Genomic DNA, 25,972 nt, shown 5'->3' on the forward strand with positions numbered 1-25,972 from the left:
CCCATCGCTTATTTTCTACTTCCTCTGCTCGACAGCGCTACAACACCGTCAAACGCACGCTCGTGATAGAGGACACTTCCAGTCCCAACCTACACTGCCTCCTTCTCTTCTTCTGCAACAAGATCTTTGTGTGATACTGGCTGATCTTGTACTTGCTGTCACCTGCTGGCTATTTATTTTAAATAACATTGCAGTCAAGCCTTCAGTCAGAAGTCAAGTCATCTTTATTTATATAGCGCTATGTATGTATGTATGTATGTATGTATGTATGTATGTATGTATGTATGTATGTATGTATGTATGTATGTATGTATGTATGTGACCCACTCCGGCAAAATGGTCCACATGCCGCGAGGATCAAATCTAGATATATGGACAATATTAGACAGTTGGACATTTTTTGTCTATTTTGAGATTTCTCCACAAATAGCCTCCTTGAGGTCTCTAGTTTCATTTCCAAGCAGCGCAAAAGTTAAAACTGTAATAGAAGTGTATGAAAATAAGCAATTATTAGACCGTATGCATCGTAACTAGGGGGTGTTTTTAGCTAGCTGCTTAGCTAGCGTGCCGCGTCTTGCACAGCTGTTTAAAAACAACCCAAATTTACTAGCCTCAAATGTAATTCACAAATGATTTATATAAATGTTGTGAGCTATGAAATAGGAAACTTGAAGATGAAAATAGTCCTCTCAAGATTCACAGTATTACACCCCGCCCCAAAATACACATAGGCTATATTGACTTGTAAATACAATAGTTTAGTGTCACTTGTGTTGGAGTGGGTTGGTGGGACAAAACAAACAAAACATTTTCATTTTCTTCATGTGACCAAAAGCATTTGATAATAATAATAATAATAATAATAATAATAATAATAATAATAATAATAATAATAATAATAATAATAATAATAATAATAATAAAGTATGGCGTTTGTGACTTTTATTGGTTGTTATGTCTATTTATAAAAATCATTTGTGAATTACTTTAGAGGCAATCAAAGGTATGAAGATCACGGAAGATTCTGACCAATATTCAGGGAACGAGACTTTGGAACAGCAAGTGACACTTCAACTCTTTTTTTTTTCTTTTTTTTCTTTATTTATTTATTTATTTATTTATTTTTTAAAGAGCTCAGAATTGTTCATTCGGTAGTCTTACCGATTCAACGTCTTATCATCATTGCTCTTTTTGTGTGTGTGTGTGTGTGTGTGTGTGTGTGTGCGCGTGTGTTTGCGTGTGTGCGTTTGCGTGCGTGCGTTTGCGTTCGTGCGCGTGCGTGCGTGTGCGTGCAAATACGTATAAATTTATACTCATTAATTCACCTAAAGCCTTATAAATATCCCATTACCCTTCGCCTTAGCCAGGTACTTCAGAATCTTGCCAGAGTCGTGAGGTTTAAATGGTCAGGAGACCGGAGAAAAGGTCAGAAAAAAATAAAGAGAAAAGAAAGCAGCAAACAGCAAATTTAGCGAGATCTCAAGAGACCAGAGGAAAAACTGAAGGACACTTCAACTCTTGTTTATACACCTGCATTGATAACATGTATTGCTGTTCCCGTTTGAATCTAAATATTGTCTGGCTCTAATTCCGTTTGGACATTTGTTGTAACAGTCAAGGCTACATGATAAGGCTGTATTGTGGCTACAATGAATCTGCTATCAATACGCAAAATGGGGGTTGGTGGTCTGGTTCCTGGAATGCGGCTGGCGTGGGCCGCTCTGCTGGGTGAGCTAGGCTGGGTAGTGCTCAGGAGTCATCAATGAACTACAAGCGCTAGCAACAGTGGTGCTAGCTGACCAGAATCGAGGCAAATTTGCTAAAAGCAATGGGCTGAATGCAAGCCCATCTCCTCTTCTGGAAGCCACAACATGTGTGAAAGCTGATCCGAGGTCAGCGAAGACGCTACTGGTGAAAGAGAAGAAATGCGCTTGCCTTGCTGAAATGCTTCAGAACACCGATGTTGACTATCATAGTTATGCAGATGACACACAACTGTATTTATCTATGTCCCCAAATGACAGCAGTTCTATTAACGCATTGTGTCATTCTCTAGAGCAAGTTAACAACTGGATGAACCAAAATTTCCTTCAGCTGAACGAAAACAAAACGGAGCTCATTGTTTTCGGCAATAAAGAAAAGAGGATTGCTGTTAAAAAACAGCTTGAGTCACTGTCTTTAGAAACTAAAGACCAAGTTCGAAATCTTGGGGTACTAATAGACTCAGATCTGACCTTCAGCAATCATATTAAATTCATCACTAAAACAGCCTTTTACCAGCTGAAAAACATATCCAGACTGAAGGACTGCATGCTTCAAGCAGACCAAGAGAAGCTTATCCATGCTTTTATCTCCAGCAGACTAGATTACTGTAACGGTCTTCTGACTGGACTCTCTCAAAAGAACATGAGACAATTGCAGCTCATTCAGAATGCTGCAGCTCGAGTTCTGACCAAAACAAAAAGATCAGAACATATTACTCCAGTACTTAAGGATTTACACTGGCTCCCTGTCAGCTGTAGAATCGATTTTAAAGTTCTGCTACTCGTCTATAAATCACTAAATGGTTTGGGTCCTGAATATATCCAAGAAATGCTGATCGAGTACAAGCCCAGCAGGGCTCTGAGATCTACAGACTTGGGCCATCTAGTGGAACCCAGAGTTCGAAGCAAACATGGAGAAGCTGCATTTAGCTATTATGCTGCACACAGATGGAATAGGCTACCAACAGAAGTGAAGTCAGCCCCGAGTGTAAATGCTTTCAAATCCAGGTTAAAAACTTTGCTTTTTTCTTATACCTTTGATTAGGGACTTTTAAACAGCTTTAATTAAGTGGTTTTTTTTTAATTATTATTTTTATTTTTATTTTTATCATTTTAAACTTTCTTATGTTAAATTTTTTAAAGTTTGTTGAATAATGTTTTAAGATTGTTAGTTTGTAACCTATTTTCATTTATTTTTCTTCCTCTGAATGTTAACTACTGTTTCTTGATGCTTATGTGTTGTCTTTCCTCGTGTAAAGCACATTGAGTTGCCTTGTGTATGAAATGTGCTATACAAATAAACTTGCCTTGCCTTGCCTTGCCTTGCCTTGGCTGCTCGTCTGGCGAGGGGGCCTGCTGCTAGTGGCGTCTGGGAACTGACTCACCAGTTCCAAATGACTGGGACTAGCCGCAATCTACACACGGACATTCAAGAGAAACTGAGCGAGCAGTGTCTGGGATAGTATGGGATGGATAACGATAAAAATCAATGACTATTCTAAACAATGTATATGACTGATGCGTTATAGTAATTGGGTCGATGGGGACGGGTCTCGAATAAGCCTTCTACCCGTCAGCCCTTCTTTTGGATGTCAATGTTGCAAATGATGTGATTCATGTAAGCTGTAATGTGTCCGAAAGGAAAAAAATTAATAAACCAAACCAAACCAAAGGTGATAGTGTATTCCAGGTACATGCTTGAATTTGACCAAAAAGCCAAATATCCTTATCATCTTCTAGTCTAACCTTTAGCGTGATGTGGGGGAAATTGTTTTACTGTGTGAAATGATAGTTTTTGTTTTGTTTGTTTTTTCATTTTATTATTCTGTAACTAATGTCTGTGGTTCCAAATTTCCTCCACTTTTAAACACCAGGAGTGAATGATGACCTCAGCAGAATGTGGCTGATCGTTGGCCCAATAACAAGTCATCTCCTATACTGTAATGACAGGGCCCGTTGATGAATGGCTTTGTTGTCGGTGACTTCCATTTACAGGGAGCAGGCCTTGGCCAAATATAAAATCCCACAGGTCGCAAAGTGCAGATGGATTGACTGCATATCTTTGTCACTTTTATTGCTTAACTACTTGCTGTGGATTAATGAATCAAGATTCACGACAGGCGGCTCCAGACTTGCCCCACCACCTGCTGGTACCTGCTACATAACCTTGACTTAATCACAACCTCCTTTTAACTCCTCTTGTACCAAACACATTGTCAGAATGACACCAAGAAGGGGACGGTGATTTATCCACTACTTATCCCAGATCTCATTAAAGCATAAAGGATGGGGCAGGGGCTTCTGAAATCTCCAGCACATTCACAGCAAATTGATTTTATTCAGAAGTTTATGGTCCTGTGGGGCCGTACAGACTGTTTGCATGTGAAGCAGGGAGCTAAACTCAAACTTAAATCAAACCCTCATGCAGCATATTCAACTTTCTTGCATTGGAGTGAAAATGAATTTTCAGCCCTCGAAGAAAATAACTGCTGATTTAAGTAGCCCCTTCAACCTCAGCTATTTATATAATCAGAACCCACAGCTCATTTTCTCAGCCAATTGATGAAACACTCTACTAGACACCCATAAGGGAAGTAATCAGTATGGGGATAAAGTGATACTGTTGGTAATATTTCAGATGAGGCGTAAGAACCTGCTATGCAGACCTGTCGTGGACCAAAGAATATGCACAGTCTAAGTGTTTTTCAGCACACCCTTAACCATTTCAGCTATCACACTGTTTGCCAGTCCCACATTTTTGGTAACAAAGATGATTGGCGTTCAAACTGAAAACCAAAATAAAACTAAAATAATCTACACATCAGCTGTATGAAACAGATTAAGGCTGCATTGAAAAAGTTCATTGGAGGGCTTGGGCTTATGGACTCAACTCAACTATCAGAACTCTTACAAAAAAAAAAAAAAAAAAAAAAAAGTAGTCAACCCCAAAACGCTCTTTACAATAATATGTTCTATGCAGCCCCTCCAGTCTAAACACGGTATTGCATGTGTGGAATATGAGTTGAGTAGCGAAATGCACCCTTTTTTTATCCATATCAGGTAGAGGCCAATCACGGCTCAGCTTGAGAAAACAGGTGGAATGTGTATATCCCGATATTGTGGGGAGGTTGGCGATATTAATTTTATTTATTTTTTTAAATCCAGCGTTTACTATTCAGCATTCATCGCTGTGGGAAGGGAGTGTGCACGGTGCAAAAATTTATTTTCTCGACCAAGGGGTGCCAAAATGTAGCGGACATTCGAGAAACTCCCCAAATTACTGATAGCCAGTTATTGTTTGCCCGAGACATGCTGCTCATGCAGGCAAGGTGCATTCAAGTAAAGTCAAGTCAAGTCGAGTTTATTTATATAGACCTTAATCACAAAAGAGTCGCAAAGGGCTTCACATGCCCACAATACGTCTTTTAAAGTGCGTTATAAATAAAGTTGAGTTGAGTTATTCATATCAGGCAGCGTTACGTCCAATGGTTGGAAAAAAGAATAAGCAATATAATGACCCGTTCATTCGTCTTTTTGTCACTATTGCTGTAGAAGTCACAAGGCCAAGAGGTTACCGACTAAAAGCAGTCGACTTGTCTGTCTGTGTGTGTTAACATATTTTAGTTGTTACCTGTTTTTTTCTCTTTTCTGAATGGCTTTCGATAGGTAGCAGGCGCCCTTCCATGTTTCCGTCTTTTTCACGGAAAAACACATCTATGAACCGAAACAGGCTAATGACATCCTCCCGTCGCTTCGAACAAACGCCAGCAACACAACGTGACGGCATAATTCAAATAAATCGAAAAATTGAAGTGAATCAGTAGGAAAAAACACACTCACACAGCCGGAAAGAAAACAATATGGCTTGATGAAGTCAAGTATGTTTTGGCAATGTCGAGAGCACAAACTGGGAAGATTTTTGGCGCGTAATTCATAATCCATGAAATACTATATTCTGTTAATATGAAATGATTCAAGGAACCATTCATTGTGGCACATATATTATATTGGTTAATAAAACATTCAAATTTGTACAAATTGTGTCCCATTCACTGTAATGCCTGCTGTTGTCATATAGTTTAGACAACTTTTTGCCACGAAATTGTCAGGGGTATGTCAAAGGACACACCTTTGTTACGCTGGGTCGCCCATCTTGGAAAAGAACAGTCTGCCAAATTCCCAAACAGGTGCAGCAAGGGTTGTGCATACACAAATATCAGGACACGCCAGCATTTCTTCATGTACTGTCTATGAATATGAAAACGAAAATGTGGAGTTCTCCCACTCCACTGACAACCGACAATTGCACTTTTTTCCAGGAGAAATATAAAACTACAGAAGCATGTTTTAAAAGAATATAATCTGACTGACTGATGTTCCGTGGATTTAACATTAGGAACCATTCTGGTTGATATATAATAGTGTTTTTACTGCCATCAGTTTTTGTTGCATAAAGGCTCTAAATTACAGTGATATTTTTGAGTGTAAGATGTTCCTCTCACCAGCTTGCAATGTCAGCAAACAATTCATATTTCAAAATTCAAATGACCTGAACACATTATTCAGATTCAGTTCACCAGAAATATACCTTTAATGTCTAATCATCGGCTCAAAACATCGTGTTCATGATCCAAGTTTGACAAACTATTGATGTTTAAATTAAATGGTGCAGACATTAAGATGCCATTGTCATTATCATTATGATCGTTTGAATCTAAATTGGGGTTTAAGTGTGTTTTCAGTGGGGCAAAAAAAAAAATGTCAAAATGTAAAATCACTGACATAAGGCTGAACAACTAATTATGGGAAAGATCCATTTGTTAATAGTGGTGACATCTGAGACAGTGTTGCAGTTGGAGTATTTGATAAAAATTAACATGTCACATCATGTCATGTCAGACAGGATATAGATCTGATCACTCATATTGAAAGATCTTCCATTATCTCACTCTCGCTCTGTTTGCTTAGTGCAAGCGCGTCATATCTGAAATCATCATGTCATGTCATTTTAGCACTCCATATAATTGCACTATTATAGTATAAGATGGTAGGCTTTTTTCTTAACGGCACCAGGTAAAGGTGCAAGGAAAATAATATCTGAAGATGCTGAATGTGACAATGACATGCACCTTTTACTACATGTGAAATTAATTAGTTCTTGTTGAAGCAACAGAAAATCTACATTTTCATGTACAAATTTGGGACAATGTCAGGCCAAATGTCTATCATTCAATAGCTCATCATTCAAAACGTTGTTGCCTCTTAAACAATGAATACAGTTGAGAAAGACCAACACTTATTTATGCTCACAAACTCCTCTCAAAACTTTTCAAGCTAACAATCTAGATTTAAAGTTTAATGTATGCATGTCTTTTTTTTCTTATTTTCTTTCTAAACCATATAGGGTAAAACTACAACTGAAACAGTTAAGTAAAAACTCTCGAGTGCATTGGGCTGAGCACCTACTGTATATCTTCAAAAATAAATGACAAGGATATTAAGCATACAGGTATGTACTTAATTATAACTCTGCGATGCCTCTTTTTTTTATCACTTTTTTTCATATGAAAAACCTTTTTCAAATCATTAAAAAAAAAAAAAGTGCATGGAATTAACTTGATTTGAAAGTTTGTTTTGTGCCCAGTTACCTCTTGTTGATTTTGATGTATCTGTTTCATATTTAGCTTATTGTTCCAGGCCAGAGAAAGATAAAATATGCCAAGACATCACTTTGGAAATTCTTGACAATACAGGTGAGAAAATATATCAAAAGTATAAGCATTTGAACATTTCAAGGTCCATAAATTGATCTGTTTTTCCCACATACACTTAAAAAAAAAAAAAAACGTATCACAATTGATAATAAATTCTTTCAAAACACCCTACAGCTCAGGTGGAAACTAGAAACTAGACTTCTCACCTGTCCCACGGGAGCCAAGAATCAATGAGGAGATCAGCACAGAAATCCCAAACAGTCTGGTACTCCTCGGAGGCATGTTGAAAGCACGTTACTGCGCACAATATCAGTCCTGACTGAGAGACGGTCCTCTCCTCTCCCATTCGCTGCCTTTCTCTCCTCCAACTATACTCGGTCTGCCAGTGCAGGCGGGGAGAAAGGGGAATTTTCTCACACCGTCTGCACTCCGTCAAGTGATGGAGGGAGGATAAAGAGAAAGAAAATGGTGGGGGGTGGGTAAGGTTACAAGACTATTGCGGTTCTTACACCACAGTGGAGTGGCAAGTTGAGGATTATTATTGTTTTGGGGTTTCACTTTTAACATAGTTGTTCTGCTCACTTACTCTTCTCAGAGCCTTCTTTTATTTCATGTATATGGGGCATCTGGGATGCAGAGAATATTCTCAGCAGTACATCTCCAACACTTGAATAAAACTGTCCAATTCTGAGATGGAAATGGAAATAGAATTTTACTGTCATTGCACATCGCAAGCACAGAGCAAAGGAATTCATTTTACAGTTTCAACCAATCCCCCCCAAAAAAACATTAAAAATTACCTAACGAGGAGACAGAAGCTAATGAATCCATGTATCATTCGTTCATTCATGTTCAAAACAAAACATTAAGCACCAATAAGGAAACCAATAACAAATATCAAAATAAAACGATTGTTCTGTTAATGTCAGAGGTTAAAGTATAGATCGCCATGGGAATTTTGATGACGATTGTAGTTTTACACTGACCCATCTTGTATCTCCCAATTTTAAAATAAATAAAAAGAGCCTCGACTCATAACCCATTAAATTATTTACCGATTTTTGACACTGATTGGCAGGGCCGGCCCTACATGATTTGGTACCCTAGGCGAAAATGTACATGGTAGCGCCCCCCAATCCCATTAAAAAAATTAAAAAAACACAAAAAAAATTATAGATATATTATATTTAATAGTACACCACACAATAAATACCAAATTCCACAAACAAATAAAAATAAGAAAAATAACAGAAGTACAATGCAATGCAACTTTTTATTGCAATTTTTGCAAAATGACAGTATTTAAAACCTCAAAATGTTTTCACTATGTACATTAATAATTGTGTAAGATACAAAAAATAGTAAATGTATCAATATACAAACTTTGATATATCGTAAAACTTTGGCAATAAGGTGATTCACAGATAATGTGAATAGTGTGCAAAAAAAACTTCACTAAATAACTTAGGAACATAACGGCAAATACTTAAAATAGTGCACGCCGGGACCTCCTTGCAGCAAAGGCATCAATTGGTGCGTCAAAGGATAGCTGCCTGGATGCTTCTTGATTGATGCTGATAAGTGGCAGTCTAGTTAGCCGTTCTTGTGACAAGGTAGACCTTAAATAGTTTTTTATTAGTTTAAGCTTGGAAAAGCATCTCTCAGCTGATGCTACAGTCACTGGTATGGTAGCGGCCACTCTGAGTGCTACCCACATGTTGGGATAGATTTCTCGAAGTTTTTTCTCCTCTAGAAAAACTAAAAGTTCCATGCTTGACATATTGGATTTTGGCCAGGTAAGAAATGACTGCATCTCTGCTAAGAGTTTTTTTTTATTTATTTATTTATTAGAGTACATATTGCACAAATAAGTAGACCCCGAGAAAAAGGCTTGTTAATTCCAGGCCTAGCAGACATGTTGCTACCCATAACAGTCATGGAGCTCATAGAAAATACTAGGTGTAGTCGTTTTTGTTGTGGGTTGCTTTTTTTTTTTTTTTTTTTTTTGCATTAGTTAATTTGATTAAATTGAAGATTTTGTAATCTATGCATCCTATTACAACCTTACTTTCATGTTGTGAGTCAAGTGCGTATTCTACAGAAAACATTTTGTCAATATTTTGGAAATTGTTCTTATGTTTATTGAGATATTGAACATCCATCCATCCATCCATTTTCTTGACCGCTTATTCCTCACAAGGGTCTCGGGGAGATATTGAACAAAATCTTTACATTTTTCAAAGGTGGTATACTCATATATGCTGAGCACTGTACATGATGCAGCAATAGCTGATATAACTGAAATAGTCACCTGGATCTAGAAGATCGAGCTTTGTGTCACTCAAAGTACTGCTGATTGGTGCTTGACTGGCTGTTGCTTCAGCTGTACATTAAACAAAATACATCACTTCAAATTATTTTGGTGTTAAAGCAGGGAAAACAAATCCATTTGCATTTTGATAGAATACAATGTCAGAAATTATGGCTGTTTGTATTAAATGCACCATCCATGCACTTACATTCAGTAGCCTTTGGTGAAGATGACACTGAAGGATTGTTTACCACAGCTTCTGCAGGTGCTTGTTGTGGCTGCAAATATTTTCTCACCGCATCTAGTTAAAAAAATAATGCATTTACTATATCGATGTTTACATTAAACCAGCACATAATTCTTATTTTCAATAAATTAATAAATTAATGTGGTTATGTGAAACAATGACTTGTGCAAATCCATTTGCAGGTATCTGGACTTACTGGCTGTTTTAGTTTAAACTCAGCAAGCGTTGCCCCACTCTTGTGTGCAAAGTAGCTACTAGCATGGATGTAATGGTGCAGTAAACAAGTTACAAGCAAGCTAAGAAGCTAACGCTATTTTCGTGTTTATTTTATAAACAATGATGATTGACTGACATACATACCTCTACCCTGGGCCCGTTTTTCCTCCTCCTCCTTTCGCCGCTTTCTTAACTCATTCACTCCCAAAGACGTATTTATACGTTTTTTAGGTTTTTGTTTGCTAGAGTTTTTGTATGATGGCTTTGATGCAGTTTCTGACCTGAAGTGGTCACTTAAAGTGATAGTAGTTATTACAAAAAAAAAAAAAAAAAAAGTGTGCTTCATCTGTTTCATTCATTTTTATTTTTTTTCTGAAGATTTGTAAAATGCTGTACTTTCAGGTGTTGTTGTGGCATGTAACTGTGTCATTTGAAATTGAAAATCAATACCAAAGACAAAACTGGGAGTGGGCACACCACATTTATGTAGGGATTAATACCCACAATGGAATTCTGTCATAAAAAAAATAAATAAAAAAAAAAACAGACCTGTGTGTCTTTTTAGCCATTTTAAACCTCATTTAAAAAAAAAAAAAAAAAGAAAAGAAAAGAACTGAAGTGAAATTATATTTTATCAAAATATTTAATTATTTGACAGACTTTTCAGGAGGATACCCAAATACTAAATCCATTAGCTTCATCCATGAAACCCCTCCGTTATATATTGACATATTTTTATTGTTTAGTGATTTATCTCTGCTCACTGGGATTAACCTGCAAAGAATTGCTCCACAATATTACAAATTTGCTCCTCGAATGACATCAATTAGCAAATATGACTTACTTGGAGCCTTGTCTAACTGGTGATTCTTTTTCAACTTACTATTGTTTACCACATTGTTTACCATTTCCTTACCTCTTTGACTGCCAAATATTTTCCAAAAAACAACCCCAATGGTACCAGCTGATTTGGAGCATTTTCACTCATCTTTCAAAGCAAACAGAATATTGTGCGGTATGACTACATAATACCATGTGGATACCATGTGAAAGATTCACCATTTGATATTAGGTCATTTGAATGACATAAGCGAAAACAAATATAAAGAGATAAGATTTTTGTGAAAAGATAATTTTTTTTGCACAACAGTGACTTTGACACTAATGTTTTTTGTTTAGTGACAAGGCAGCGCTGCACAAGAAGTTGCGCTGCCCATTGAGAGAAAAAAACAAAAACATAATAAACGTAAATTAACGTTTATGGCGGCATTCATTAGGAATTTACGTTTTTGGCGGTCAAAGAGTTAAAAGTCTCAATTTTTGAGAAAAGAAACATTTGGAGCACATACTGATATATATATATATATATATATATATATATATATATATATATATATACATAAATTAATAAGACGTAGGTAAATGAATGAATGAATGAATGAATGAATGAATGAATGAATGAATGAATACGCAAACATCAAATTCATAACAGAATACAGCAGAACCAAGGTAGGGACCGGCCACTGGATTGGGAGTCCCAGAGGACATTTCCACGGCAATGTGGTCGCATCACCAGTCAGCAAGTGCAAGTTTTCGAGATCTTCCACAAATTATTAGGCAATCTCTCTCTCTATCTACTTTTAAAATCCATCTTAAAACCCATCTGTATTCTTTGGCTTTTGGCACACCATAAGACTTAATATTGTTTTGATGCATTGTGATGTCTGCTGTATTTTGTGTTATGAATTTGATATTTGCTTATCCATTCATTCATTCATTCATTCATTCATTCATTCATTCATTCATTCATTCATTCATTCAGTCATTCATTTACCTACTTCTTATTAATTTATTGATGTAAATTTTATTCACATGTATACTGACTTACAATATTTTGTTATGCTCTTATTTTACCGATCTTACTCCTGACAGCAAGACCAATTTCTTTTTGATGTACAGCACTTTATATTCAGCAATGCTTGTTTTAAAGTGCTTTATAAATAAAGTTGAGTTGAGTGGAGTGGAGTTGCATTGCAAGGTCACACAAGCAGAAGTGGGCGGGTGGGTGGGAGGTTGTGTTTGTAGCCGGGATGATGATCACTTTGATGCTAATGACTGGCCTGTCCATTCCCCAGACCCACATCCAATCGAGCAACTCTGGGACCTTCATCAATCATCGGCCATCGTATCAAAACCCAGCCACAACTCAACAAAAAATGTCCCATGAATAATTGATGCCCTGAACCAAATCTGGCACCTGAGAAGACCAGAGGCTACTGCACACCCTGAAAATCACAACAGCATTTTTATATAACCATAAATGTACTTATATTACCAACTCAAATAATGTACTTTTTTTTAAATGGAGTAATCAAACGCTCATATTCCTTGATCAAATGGCTGAGATTTGACAGCTTAATACGATGAGAAGATTTATGTCATGTAGAGTTGCCTCGGCTTGAGTCATTAAGTGCTTCTTAAGTCACCACAGCGATGTACTGTCGAATTAGTGTGTGATTTTACAATAAAAGTATTACAGCACAGCACTGTGACAGCACAAGATGAAAAGTACTCGTCTGGGGTTTTACGTTAAGGGAGGATTAGCTTGAAAACGAATTTCCTCTATGACATTTGGATGTTACAGTAAAGGATCCACCATGCTGCATAAGCCATCAACTACTAAATATCTCAAAAGTCCCAAAACCTTCAGTTTCACAAAGAGCAAGCCAGAGTGGGCGGTATGGCGCTTGCATCATTTCACCTTTGAATACAATGCACTGGCATCACGATGTGCAGCATGATTATATGCAAAAGAGCGTGCACTGTAAGGCAGGATAACTGGGTGCAGAAATTAGAGGTGGCACATGTGGAAAGGACAATGACTCAGAACTGGCCCATGGAGAGAAGGCACTGCAAAGTGTAGAGGAGTAATACCACACACACACATGCTGTAGAAGTATCCCAGTCTCTCAACTGAGAGCACATAAAGGACTCAATTGACTGTGTAATGGCAATAATGTTTCAAGTGCATTACAAAAACAGTATACAGTATAAGACACTCTTAAAAGGTATGAATCACACTTGCTTAAAAAAATAATATAAATATTTTGCACTTGTAACAACAAATTATCATGCACAATTTATCTCCATACATTTCAATATTAGTCAGATATACTATTAACAAAGCAGTGTTTTATTCCAACGCAGTTTCTGGATTATTCGATTAAAAAAAAAAAAAAAAACAGTTCGGTTCAGCCTTCAATTAATTAAACTGAAACAAATGTAACATTGCACAATGTGTGCTGGCATGACCTCTAAACAGGGACGGACTGAGCAACAGGCACACTGGGCAGATGCCCACTGGGCATTGGGCAATATTGACTAGATTAGTTTATTTTTCTCCTCTTAGACTAGGCCACCCCCACCCCCAAGAGGCTCACAATTTAGAGGGAGCAGCCTACGGATCCATTTAGAACTGACAATAACTGAACCAATATGAACATACAGCTAGACACTGGACCACCACGCAGATATAAGGTTTGAGATCAGTTGCGTAGGTTTTATTCCAACAAGGTTGCAACAAAGTTCCACCAAAAAAAAAAGAAAAATAACTCAAAACAACAGCGACAAAACGTTGTTGCAAGGACAAAAAACGATGTGGTACGAAGCTAACAAGAGGTGATGGGCGGAGCCACAGACGAAAGAAGGTAAAAACAGCGGAAAAAATAAATTTTTACACAAAACGACCACAAAATGATCACAGAAATTCTTAGAGGTAAAAAAAAAAAATAATAATAATAATGATAATAATAATAATAATAATAATAATAATAATAATAATAATAATAATAATAATAATAATAATATTATAAAATAGAGGCAAAAAAGAAAGAAAAAAAAAGAAAGAAAAGTCTTAAGTACATTTGGTATGCCAAGGTGAAGTAAAATGGAAACACAAAATAACAGTGGTACTTCACAACACATGCTAAGGATGCTAAGGAATATTCCAGAAGATTTCTTCATTTGGAGCCAAACCTCAATACTAGCCAAGGCTGATTCGAGACAAGTACAGTTGGCTGATTGCGGGTGGTGCAACTCAGGGACTCCAACCACCACTTAACCAAGACTCTGGGTGGAGGCAACGCACACATTACAAACGGGCCAAAACACAGGATATGACCCCTCAACTTACGTCCGCTGGCAAAAGTGTGACTGACTTGGAATTTACAGAGGATTAATGGGTCCGAGATTCAGGAGGACCTATTGACACTCTTCTGGACCATAGCCTTCCTAGTCGACCAGATATCAGACATCCTCTACCCTTCAGTTTGGAGTCCAAAATAGCCCGTACTTTGTAATCAGTCCAAATTCAAAGAGATGTACATTTTTGCTGAGGCTAAAATATCAAGTAATATTGGAAAACACAACAAATCTCTGACGTGGATATCCGTGGTAGGCTATAAATCTGATGTATCCCAGTGGGATCCTGTGACACATTGGGTTTGTAGCCCTTATTTGCCTTTTAGACTTTATTTTCTCAAGGGGGAAAAAAAAAGACTAACTTGATATAAGTGCTGCTATAAAACTGCTTGTGGCACAGCATATACATATATATATATATATATATATATATATATATATATATATATATATATATATATATATATATATATATATATATATATATATATATCCTCAGCCAGAAGATCTCTAATTTTGATCATCACAAAAATGACTACGATTGAAATCAGGCAATTAGTTAACATATTCGAATCAAAGGAACATTCCATTGTTATAGAACAATAAAATGATGAAAAAGATGGGAAAAAGTCATTTTATTTACCTTTGAGTAACATCTCAGCAACTGCATTGATACATTTCTTTATGACTGAAATGTCACTGAATGCTTGTTTCCATTGCCCCAAAATCCAAAATCATCGAAAGTCAGCATTCATTTCGAACAGCTCTACTATACTGCCCTTAAAGTTCACTTTTTTCTTTTCTTTTGGGTTCTGGCCACTAGGTTCACCTCATATGTGTTGTTGAACGATTTATCTTTTATTTGGAAGTACTGCTTAATATTGTTTAAACAATAGTCTCATAACATACAAGACAACAATTAAGAGGGATGGTCCTTCCACTCAATAAAATCATTAAAAAACACTTCCGAATCAGCTTTTCGAAATTTTAGATGACGCCATCAGCATCATATTCCATAAATATCTTCATGTAAACAAATTGTCGTGTGCTGAGAGATTTGGATCCCAAAGACGCAGACACATATAAGATTTCATCTATTCATTCACATCGAGAGGCACAGAAACTCAGAGACGATGTACACAGGAACTGGTGGACAATAATCCGGCAAAATACATACAATTCTCAGACTATTATATAGACAGTCAATCAATCTCATTGTTTGTGGCTAGACATGTGAGGACCAGTACTGACATGGAATTCTCTGATTGGCTGTTAACCCAGTAATTACAGATAGTTCCTGACATCAACAAACATCATATAGCATAAAAGATTCCTGACATCACATAGTCCAGACATCATATAGCCTAAAACTAGTTGAAACTGGATGCTGGGTCGTGAACTCTGGCACACGGTCATGAACTTTACTCAAACTTAACCCAGGCGTGACCCCAGACATGAGACAAGACCCAAACATTACTTCTGCATGACTCAAGTCATGACACAAATAATAAGATTAACTCATTATGGTCGTAATCACAAGAGTGACTGAAAATGAGCTACCATAAATACAGTCTGTGATCGTGGCGTATGTGAGAGAGAGAGACAAAACAGCCGTATGATCATGTGGACTCCACCATTTCAAGACACTTTATATAAGAAATTGAGCATATTCCATCCATCCATTTTCTTAACCGCTTGCTCAAGAGTTGCAGGGGGTGCTGGAGCCTATCCAAGCTGGCTTCGGGCAGTAGACGGGGTACATCCTGGACTGGTTGCCAGCCAATCGCAGGGCACACACAGACGAACGGACGAAGGGACAATTCAGAGCGCCCAATTCGGAGACCGGAATACCAGGAGAAGACCCACGCAGGCACAGGGAGAACATGCAAACTCCACCCAGGAAGGCCGGCGCCTGGACTCATCTTGCGTCCTCAGGACTGGGAGGTGGACGTGCTAACCAGTCAGTCAGTCACCGTGCCGCCCGAAATTGAGCATATTAAAGGGGGAAAAAAACAAACATTGGAGCAATTCAGCCTAGAATTGACCTGGAATAGTTCTGGAGTTTTTCCAGATTTCCAATTTACCAATCGGCCAATGCCCTTGGAAGTTTTCCATGGGTCTATTGTATTACAAAAAATAGTTACAGGATGAGTCAATTCTGTCCATAATGGCGATTTTAACATATGTAAATAAGGCGACATGAAGACTTTTAGTTCACCAGCCAAGGACAAATCCTGTCAAAGACAATAAATCATGTATTGGACTTTTCGTGTTTCTTTCATGTTTGACAAAGACCCTTAACGATCAGAGAGAGAGAGAGAGAGTGCTGTTCTTCCTGAGAGACTAGACACAGTGAGGTAGCTTTTTGACAGTTTGGTTTACTTTTAGCTGTGCTTATGCATCACAAACATTTTGAAGTGGAAGAGATTAGTGAGATTTTGAGGGCTTTAGGGAGGCTGGGCGCTCACATATTTAGGCAAGTTTGGATTTGGAAACCCAGAAAGTCTGTGACTAAATTGGTGATGCATCCAGTTAATCTTCTGTATTGTAATAGTGACTACACTCACAGGACACAATATTAGGTACATTTTCCCAATTTCATATAGAATTTGACTTTCACTGACTTCAGATCACAGGCGTGTAATTTAATCAAATGTTGTCATTGGTTTGGATTTTTTGGAACTGCACATCATGCACTGGAAGGTGTTTCTAATACATTGGTTGAATTATTTCACATCAGATTAAATCAGGGGTGTCCACACTTTTTCATTTAAGGGCCACATACAGAAAATCAGAAGGACGCAAGAGCCACATAGTCCTAAAGATTGCACAAATAATGTATTTGTGCTTTTGCATATTTAGAAAAATACTACAGTATATAAACTAGTTTATTTATAATATGGCAGTAGGGTTATTATAGTCATGGAATTTTTCCATTTTAGTTAGTTTTTATTAGTTTTCAGGGGGTTCTGTTAGTTTTTATTAGTTTAGTTCTTTCAAAAATGCTTAGTTTTAGTTTAGTTTGTTAGTTTCAGTATTAGTAGTTTTTTTTAAGTGTTTTACTTGTGCGCAATATTTAAAAAACACGATGGGAGCAACGTCATCTGAAGGTGCTTTTCTATTGGCTGCTGCTAGATGACGTCACTTCTGTGTGACATACTTTCAAACGTCATTATTCCGGTTTATATCAAAATAAATCTACTTAAAAAAAAAATCACATTTAAAATTAGCCCCAAAGGCTCATGCATTAAATTAATTACCAAAGACTAAAATGAAGGACATGTTTGCTATAATTAGTTAGTTTTAGTTAGTTTTGTAAACATAAATTGTATTTTCAGTTAGTTTTCATTTTTTTAAAAGCATTTTCGTTTTTATTTTATTTCGGGAATGATGTTGTTTTTTTAATTTTAGTTTTTTCATTAGTTTTAGTTAACTAAAATAACCTTTAATGGCACCTGTTTTTCAACACCCTCCCTTCTTACTTTGACCATCTTCAAACATTTTTGTTTTTGTTCATTTATTTTAACTGAGTCAAATGCCATTTTAGCATATGTCGCGGGCCACTGAAAAATGGACGGCGGGCCGCAAATGGCCCCTGGGCCGTAGTTTGGACACCACTGTATTAAATGAATCTCGTGACACCGATGTGTCTAATGTCTACCTTGTCGAGCATTCAGTGAGATTTCACTTTTGGAATATATTTAAATGTAACTGGAAATGAATCAATTTTCATGCTCATCATACTTAATTTTCACTGGCACATTTAACCAACATATTTACATTTGCATCATTTAATTATTGTTAGCAAGGCATAGCATTCACTTCAGTGTCATTTATGATTATATTGAGCTGAAGAAAAATAATCATTTTTGGGTGGTGGGGATGCCTATCATTAGAATTGGAGGTACTTTGGGGCATCGAGTGAGATCACAATCTGTCCTGTACTATGTACAATTGCATCTAATTTTAAAGTGTGTGTGCAAAAACATCTTTAAAACATGATATTCCCAGTGTGTTCACATCCTGCTACAAAACATCAGTTGGCAAGTTACAGGCAATGAGAAGCTGCAGTATTATACCTGGCAGTGTGGCCTATTCAGACACTGAAAATGGTTTCATTTGCTTCCAAAGGATATCAAAATCTTCTTGCTGTTGCTGAACATACTCTGCTTGCCTATTTCCTTCCCATCTGTTTTGCAAAGTGTTAGAGTTATTGTGTATATATTATTCTATATTTTCTCTTATTACATAGTTAATTGCCAACTATGTATTCAGTATTTCACTATGGGTTTGGAGCTGCTGCATGTTTATTCAACCTGAGGACATCTGGAATGTGGGAATGAAGAACTACAGCCTTCAAGGATTAGTAGTCGTGACGATTTAAAGGATGTCCTCTGTATTTTACGACTGCTGGAGTTGCTTATCACATTGCTGCCAGTACTCCCATTTTCCTCAGAGGCAAGTGTGTAGCCTATTGTGTATGTTAGGGAATCCCAAATAAAAGAGGAGAAGTAGGGAGTTGTGTCAGAAGGGGCTGGGAGCTTGTGATCTGCGCACAACTCTCTGTCAGCTTCTCCTCGCGAGTAATCAAATCCTTGTGTCTTCTCATTCTTTCTTCTGTGTATTTTAAATGTTGCAGGTGTTGACTTGACATTAACTTGGTCCTTTCGAGCCGGATCCCAGGACGCCTAAAGGATTCCAGTTGCAGAGTCGACCTCCAGGAAGACCGTGGCCACGGCAAATACTACCCTTTTCTGGGACTGGATTTTCGTCTCTGTGACTGGGATCTGGAAGGCTGACGGGAATCCAAAGGACGAGAAGACATCTGGGTGAGAAAAAATTTACTTTCCGGGGGAAAGTGTGAAGTGAATGTCGACGTAAAATCTGCGCGAAGGTACTGTCGCAGCCTGCACGAAGGTACTGTGTGGGAGGAAAAACCTTGTGAATACTAGTCAATGGCAAGTAAAGGGAACGGAGCCCAGTAACGTCCGTGTAAAGAGACGATGCCGGAGTCGTGTACGTACTTAAATTCCGTGAAACGCAGAAAATAAAAGGGCCTTGTGTGAGTGTGTGAAGTGAATGGAAGTGTAGTGTCATTTGATACTTACTTCATTTTAAACAAACAGGATTGTAAGTGACAACTCATTGTGGAAGCAAAGGCAAGAATTCTCCGCCCTATTGGGTAGAAGCTTGAGAATTACCACAGTGAGAAATTTATTGTCACCCTGTTATTTGAACCTATCAGTCCCTAGGAAACTCTAGGTTCACGGACTGTACCAAATTCATATAAAATGGGGGAAAATAAACAGTAAAAGGTGAGCTATAAGATGAACTATCCAGTAAGGATTGGATGTTCATAGAAAAATTAGATCCATCTAAAATATAGCATTGAAATACGTGGATTACAAGATATACTTTTGCTGGCCAGCTTAATTTACAATAGTAAAAATAATAACAATAATAATGGTAATCCACTACAATATTAAATAAGGAATAAAATGAAATGGAAAGTTGGAGCTTTAACAGCCTAATGATATCGAGGCATAAGTGTATTGTCTGTAAAAGTGTATGTGTGTGGCTTCTCACTGTGTTTGTCTCTGTGAGCTCTTGTATGTGTCTGTGTGTCATATTGTCTAAAGACGACGGCTTAAAAGGGTTTAAATTGTGTATAAGGGGTTGTTAGATCGTGTCTAACATAACTATGTTAAAAACGGTGAAATTGAGAAATTTTGGTCTGTATCAAATATGAGGTGCGTGGACCAAAAAGTGGTCCCAGAAAGGGTCATCACCCGGTCCTCAGGTGAAAATTGTGTATTTTGTTTTTGGATGGTAAAGCTAATTGTTTGAGAGTGAGTTAAGTAGGTGATTGATGACAAGTTGTTGGACTTCTGACAAAAAAAAAAAAAAAAAAAATCCTTTTTATTGGACTGTTTTGAGCATGGGAAATGATAAAAGTCAGAGAGAAACGTGAAAGTAGAATTGATTATGGTAGAATTAGAACAACTGGATAAAGAGAAGATGAATTAGTGGATGATTTTAAAGTGGGATTTGTGAAGTGTTTAGAACAAGTTGTGGTGGTGTAGATGATGATAAGACAGGAAGGTGTAACGTTAGAGGACACTGAGTTAAGAAATTACCCTCAAAAGTATAAAATAGATAGTTTAAAATGATATAGATTATTTGATAAATAATGCTAATCTAGTCTACTAAATACTAGTTTAAAGAAATTTGAAACTTTGAATTAAGTAAGTAATGATGGTTTTCAGCTATGACTATATTGTAAAGTGTGTAATGGCACCATTTGTCAAATTGCCAAATGGGGAAGGCCTTGATATCACACTGATAGTAGAAGCTTCTATATGGAAATGCAATGATTTCATGACTTTTTAACAGGTAGTAATTTAAACCTTATTGACTGACTTGAAAATACTTACTAGGAGTTAAATGTTCTAAAAATTCATTACTGTGGTGTTTCTATTTACTAATAGATTTGGTGTGACTCATGCAGATCCAGATTAGAGAACAACATAAAATTGTAAGAAAGAGCCTTTACAATGTCGTTTTGAATATAGTCCTGAAGTTTGTATAAAAGATTAGTTACACGGAGGAATGTTTTCCTAATTGAATTCTGATTTAGCTCCTGCTGTGATTGACTGTGGAATTTAACAAATTCTCCCTCACCAGAACCTGATAAGTAAAATAGGCATTGAAGGGAAAAGATTATTAAAATGGTTTAGAAGGCAAACCTTTTATTAGTGGTGAGTTATTTAAAATAAATAAATAGCTGAGATTTGAATTTGATGAAGAAGAAAAAAATGGCATTTATAATTGAATTTGAATGTTCTTAAAGGAGCACAATTATTAATAGTTGCTTTTCCACCAACAAGCCCAGGATCTTTGAGTTCTGGGTAAAGTGAGTTTTTGGTTGCAAAAGTTCAGCAGGGAATTTAGAATTGTGTTTTTACAGTGTCTTAGAGTTCTCTGTAATTAATTTAAATGAGTTTGATTGAGACGAGCTGCTGTAAAAATACTGACCCCTCAAAGTAACCACCTTAGGTTAGTGAGACCCTGCTGCCGAGATAGTACTTGGATGCCCCATGAGGAATTTTTATTGCCCTGGTAATTGTTGTTGGTGGAAAAACGGCCATTTATTTGAACAAGGTGAACATAAAAAACAAAGATGAAACGAAACCAGTAAGCAGAATTATATTAAATTGGATTAGACCTAGTCTTGGTGTCTACATTAGATGGCAACATGGTAATAAAAAGATAAGCTGAGTAGAAAAAGGGATATCGCTATGTGAAAGGTGTAGGATCTTTGCATTTTTACGACGTAGTCTATATCCTAAATAAATTCTTAAATGGTAGCTGACGCCTTACTACAAAAAGCGAGGGAACTGATTGTAAAGAAGGGAGATGATAAGCTATGTCACTCTGAGCATAAATGTGAGAACGAAAACAATGCCACACCTACGAGTGTCACAGTTGACTGACTACCTGTAAACTGATGATGAGTTTGATACAGTGACACTGCATATAACAATTATGGCAGAACAAATGGAGATGACAGAACTTTTGTTTTTCTTTAAAACTAAATAGGAAGAACTGTTTAACCTGCTTCCTTATGAATTCATCATTCATTCATTCATTCATTCATTCATTCTGATGTTGGGTTTCTTGACAACATGTAAGTAAGTGGAAATCAGAGCAAACAGATCAGATATCATCTATGCTAAAGATGATTTATTTGAGTAAAATGCTGAATTGGAGATAAATTAGACTAGTGATTAAGGACTCGCAAAGGGCAGAAGTGCTGATTGAAAATACTAAACTTACTAACTGGAAATATATTATTAGATAATTTGGATTCTTGATGAAAATTTGAGGAATGAATAAGTACTATAACAGTACACCCAAATTGTATATTCTGGTCTAAATTTGCACTGGAAGGGAAATATACATACATATATATATTATTACTACAAGGATATTGTGAATGTCCCACAATACCCTCTCAAGCAATTCGAAATTGTTTGGGTACATTTGGGAAGTCAGATTTTGACTTGCATGGACAAAATTCTTCTATGGCATGAAAGAAAATTGAGCTGTGAAATGAAAACCAGCAACAACTTAAAAGAAAGAAGAAATTGGAGAATGATGTAAATAAAGGTGTATTACACTTTTGTGCAACAAGGGTGTAATATTGAGATTGTTTTGATTGTAAAGTGGTTATGATGGAGACCCAACGATAAAACGAAGTAATTTTGTCGGCCCTAAGATTTGAAACAAATTACAAAATGATATCTTAAATTCCTGAGTGAAATTGTGACCTGTTATGAACTTTTGATGTTTGTGATTATACATATATAATTATACATGAATTGGGTGGATAATTATGCTAACAATTCTACTACTGAAATTGAATTGAGATACTGATAACAACGACAATGTTTGACAAATTTTAATAGATAGATGAATGTGAAAAATGCAGTTTGTGATTTAAATTGAACAATGATAGTAGTGGCTTTACGAAGATATTGGAAGGCCATTTGAACAGACAATTGATTGCTGACATGGTTATGAGTTTTGTTTAGAATGCATGAAGTAGAATTTAAGCCAGTATTTTATATTAATTGTGTACAAGATGATTGATATTCATGGTGGCTTTATTATTAACTACATATGGCTTTGGGAAAGATGTGTTACATTTAAACTTGATTATATGGTTGTAAACAATACAAGATGTAGTATGATACAATTAGTTTTGAAGAAATGCCAGACTACTACTATGCTATGGGTAGACTATAAAATTCTATCCGTCCAAGACATGTAAACTACAGTGTTCTTTCGCAAATTAGGGCCAGAGCGGTGAAGGCTACAGGGTCCCAATTGTTTTAAATTCCATAGTTGTTTAAAAAAAAAAAAAAAAGAAAAGAAAAAAAGTGCTGATTTTGTGGATTTTTGTACAGCTGTGTAATTTTTTGGAAGAGGAAAATGACTGTATGAAGGTTAACCCACTGATATACGAGGGAACACTGTAGTGGAAAAGAAAAAAAAGGAAAAAGGAAAACCTTTTGTAAATATTGTGAAATTATTTTAAATTGCATGCAGCATAAGATTTATATGAAGTGGCTTGGATAATGATTTTGAGTTGTGAGCCATAAAAATGTCTCAAAAGGGGGGAGTTGGTAACAATACGGCAATACCGCATGTAAATTTTATATTTTTAATTTTTTAAGTTTTTATGTTTTTGGAATTTTGTTTTAGAATTTTGTTATACATGGAATTGATGTTTCTAATATTTTACAATTTTTGTTAGTGGCTATGGATTTTATGGAATTGAACAAAAAGTAAGACAATGTCAATATTAACAAGTACTGATTGATGGTCTTAAAAAATGTAACAATGAGTTGAAATTGTTCCAGAAAAACAACTGGATGTTATTATTATGGCAGAAGCATTGTGTGAACAGATCATGTCTCTATATGACGTACTAGTTATTTGGAGTAATGAATGAAAGTCACTTTATATGTTACATTGTTTAAGGGAAAAACAGAAAAGCGAGAAAAATACATGATCAAAGCATGGAGATAAGATAATTGATGATTAAGTAATTTGGGAAATTGTAAAAGGAACAAGACAGTTAAGCTCGTTTGAAATTTCGTGTGGTGGACCATTTAAATTTGCCTATTGTAATAACCTGTTAAGCCGTACAGATGAAAGAAATTTATTCAAGTGACTATATGAGAAGATTGTTTAAATGATAAGGAAGTGAAAATGTTTAATCAAATGCCAGATGACTCTCTATCTCAGCAGGAAGGCAAGCCTCCCATCAAGGGTAGTGACTGACTTTGATTAAAGGTCCAGCCTAAGGTGGGAAGGCCCTTGTAAGTGTTGTTGGCCCCGAAGGTTGTGAAGATCGCTGAACGACTCTCCTGGATTCACCTATCACATGGCACAAAACAGGTACCATTGACTAACAGCTTGCCAGGTTGCGGAACGAAGCCTGACTGAAGTGAGGTCAGAGGAGAAACAAGCAGCTTGACTCGCTGTGAAAAGTCTGACCAAGTAAGTCAGTGAAGACTTTGGGAGCACATTGTTTGCTACCCTCAAAGTTCCCCCAACCGCTGTGAAGTCCAGGACCTGTCTCACTGTGCAGGATGTGTCAGAAGGGACAACTCAAGGAGACGAGTCCCTTTCCTGAATCAAATGGAGCGTAAGATGCGATCAGACGCAGTTGGGGCTGTCTTTTTTATTTTGATTTTTGGGGCCATCATGAAGAGGAAGAGAGACAGCTGGTTGAATTATTAATGCTGAGAATTACATACAGAAACATTGGATAATGTACATTATGATATGCTTGAATTATTTTCAGATCCAGCCGACTATGACTAAAGATTAACATTGCCTCTGAGTGTAAAAGTATTTGTTTTCGTAAATATGATCCTGCAGTTGAAAATCTAATTGAAGTAACTCATAGGTGATCTGAGACTTTGAGCAAATATATAATAAACAGGGGGGAATGTTAGAGTTATTGTGTATATATTATTCTATATTTTCTCTTATTACATAGTTAATTGCCAACTATGTATTCAGTATTTCACTATGGGTTTGGAGCTGCTGCATGTTTATTCAACCTGAGGACATCTGGAATGTGGGAATGAAGAACTACAGCCTTCAAGGATTAGTAGTCGTGACGATTTAAAGGATGTCCTCTGTATTTTACGACTGCTGGAGTTGCTTATCACATTGCTGCCAGTACTCCCATTTTCCTCAGAGGCAAGTGTGTAGCCTATTGTGTATGTTAGGGAATCCCAAATAAAAGAGGAGAAGTAGGGAGTTGTGTCAGAAGGGGCTGGGAGCTTGTGATCTGCGCACAACTCTCTGTCAGCTTCTCCTCGCGAGTAATCAAATCCTTGTGTCTTCTCATTCTTTCTTCTGTGTATTTTAAATGTTGCAGGTGTTGACTTGACACAAAGCAAATGCAGTCATCCAAGTGATCAATGTTCTCTTCCTCTAACTTTATATCACAACATCTGCTGCAGGATTCCTGGAGCTTTGGGCAGGTCATTTGGCTGGAAAATATGTGGTGTCTCCAATGCTGCCAGCTCCTGGAAGACCTCAACATGCCCGCTTGCATTAATCTTTCATATTCAAGACTACTTGTTTTTTTTAGGGCCTTGTGTGGCAGACTGACCTGTTAAGCGAGATGCAACACACCCACTGGCATATGTTGCAATCAGAAAATGTATTTTAGTAATGGGTGAGCAGTTTTTGCGCATACTGTAAGGTTAACCTGCCATATTCATTTTCTGTATTTCACAACAGTTAAATTGATTCAGTATCTTTTGGCAGTGAATGGATGTATTTGTAAGTGGTGCTTCACTTCATTTGTTACTCTGCAATACAAAAGCAACAAGTCGACTTTCTTTAACACTGGCTGTCATGAATATTAATCGGCTCCTGTCTGTTAATGTTCATTTCTTAAGGCTCTGCCAAGCCAAGGTGAGCAAGTCACTAG

General features: G+C 36.8%; 1 protein-coding gene across 3 annotated transcripts in view; it reads right to left on the reverse strand.

Moving 5' to 3' along the window:
- Nucleotides 1–7,895, reverse strand: part of LOC144026874 (contactin-associated protein-like 4) — a 116,783-nt gene extending 108,888 nt beyond the window's left edge. For all 3 annotated transcript variants that reach the window (XM_077533956.1, XM_077533958.1, XM_077533957.1), the window contains exon 1: nt 7,684–7,895. In XM_077533956.1, coding sequence (XP_077390082.1) covers nt 7,684–7,759 — 76 coding nt within the window. In that variant the 5' untranslated portion in view covers nt 7,760–7,895. The remainder of the gene's footprint in view (nt 1–7,683) is intronic.
- Nucleotides 7,896–25,972: the final 18,077 nt, after the last annotated feature.

The sequence above is a fragment of the Festucalex cinctus genome, chromosome 10 (assembly GCF_051991245.1).
Source record: "Festucalex cinctus isolate MCC-2025b chromosome 10, RoL_Fcin_1.0, whole genome shotgun sequence".
Taxonomy (NCBI): domain Eukaryota; kingdom Metazoa; phylum Chordata; class Actinopteri; order Syngnathiformes; family Syngnathidae; genus Festucalex; species Festucalex cinctus.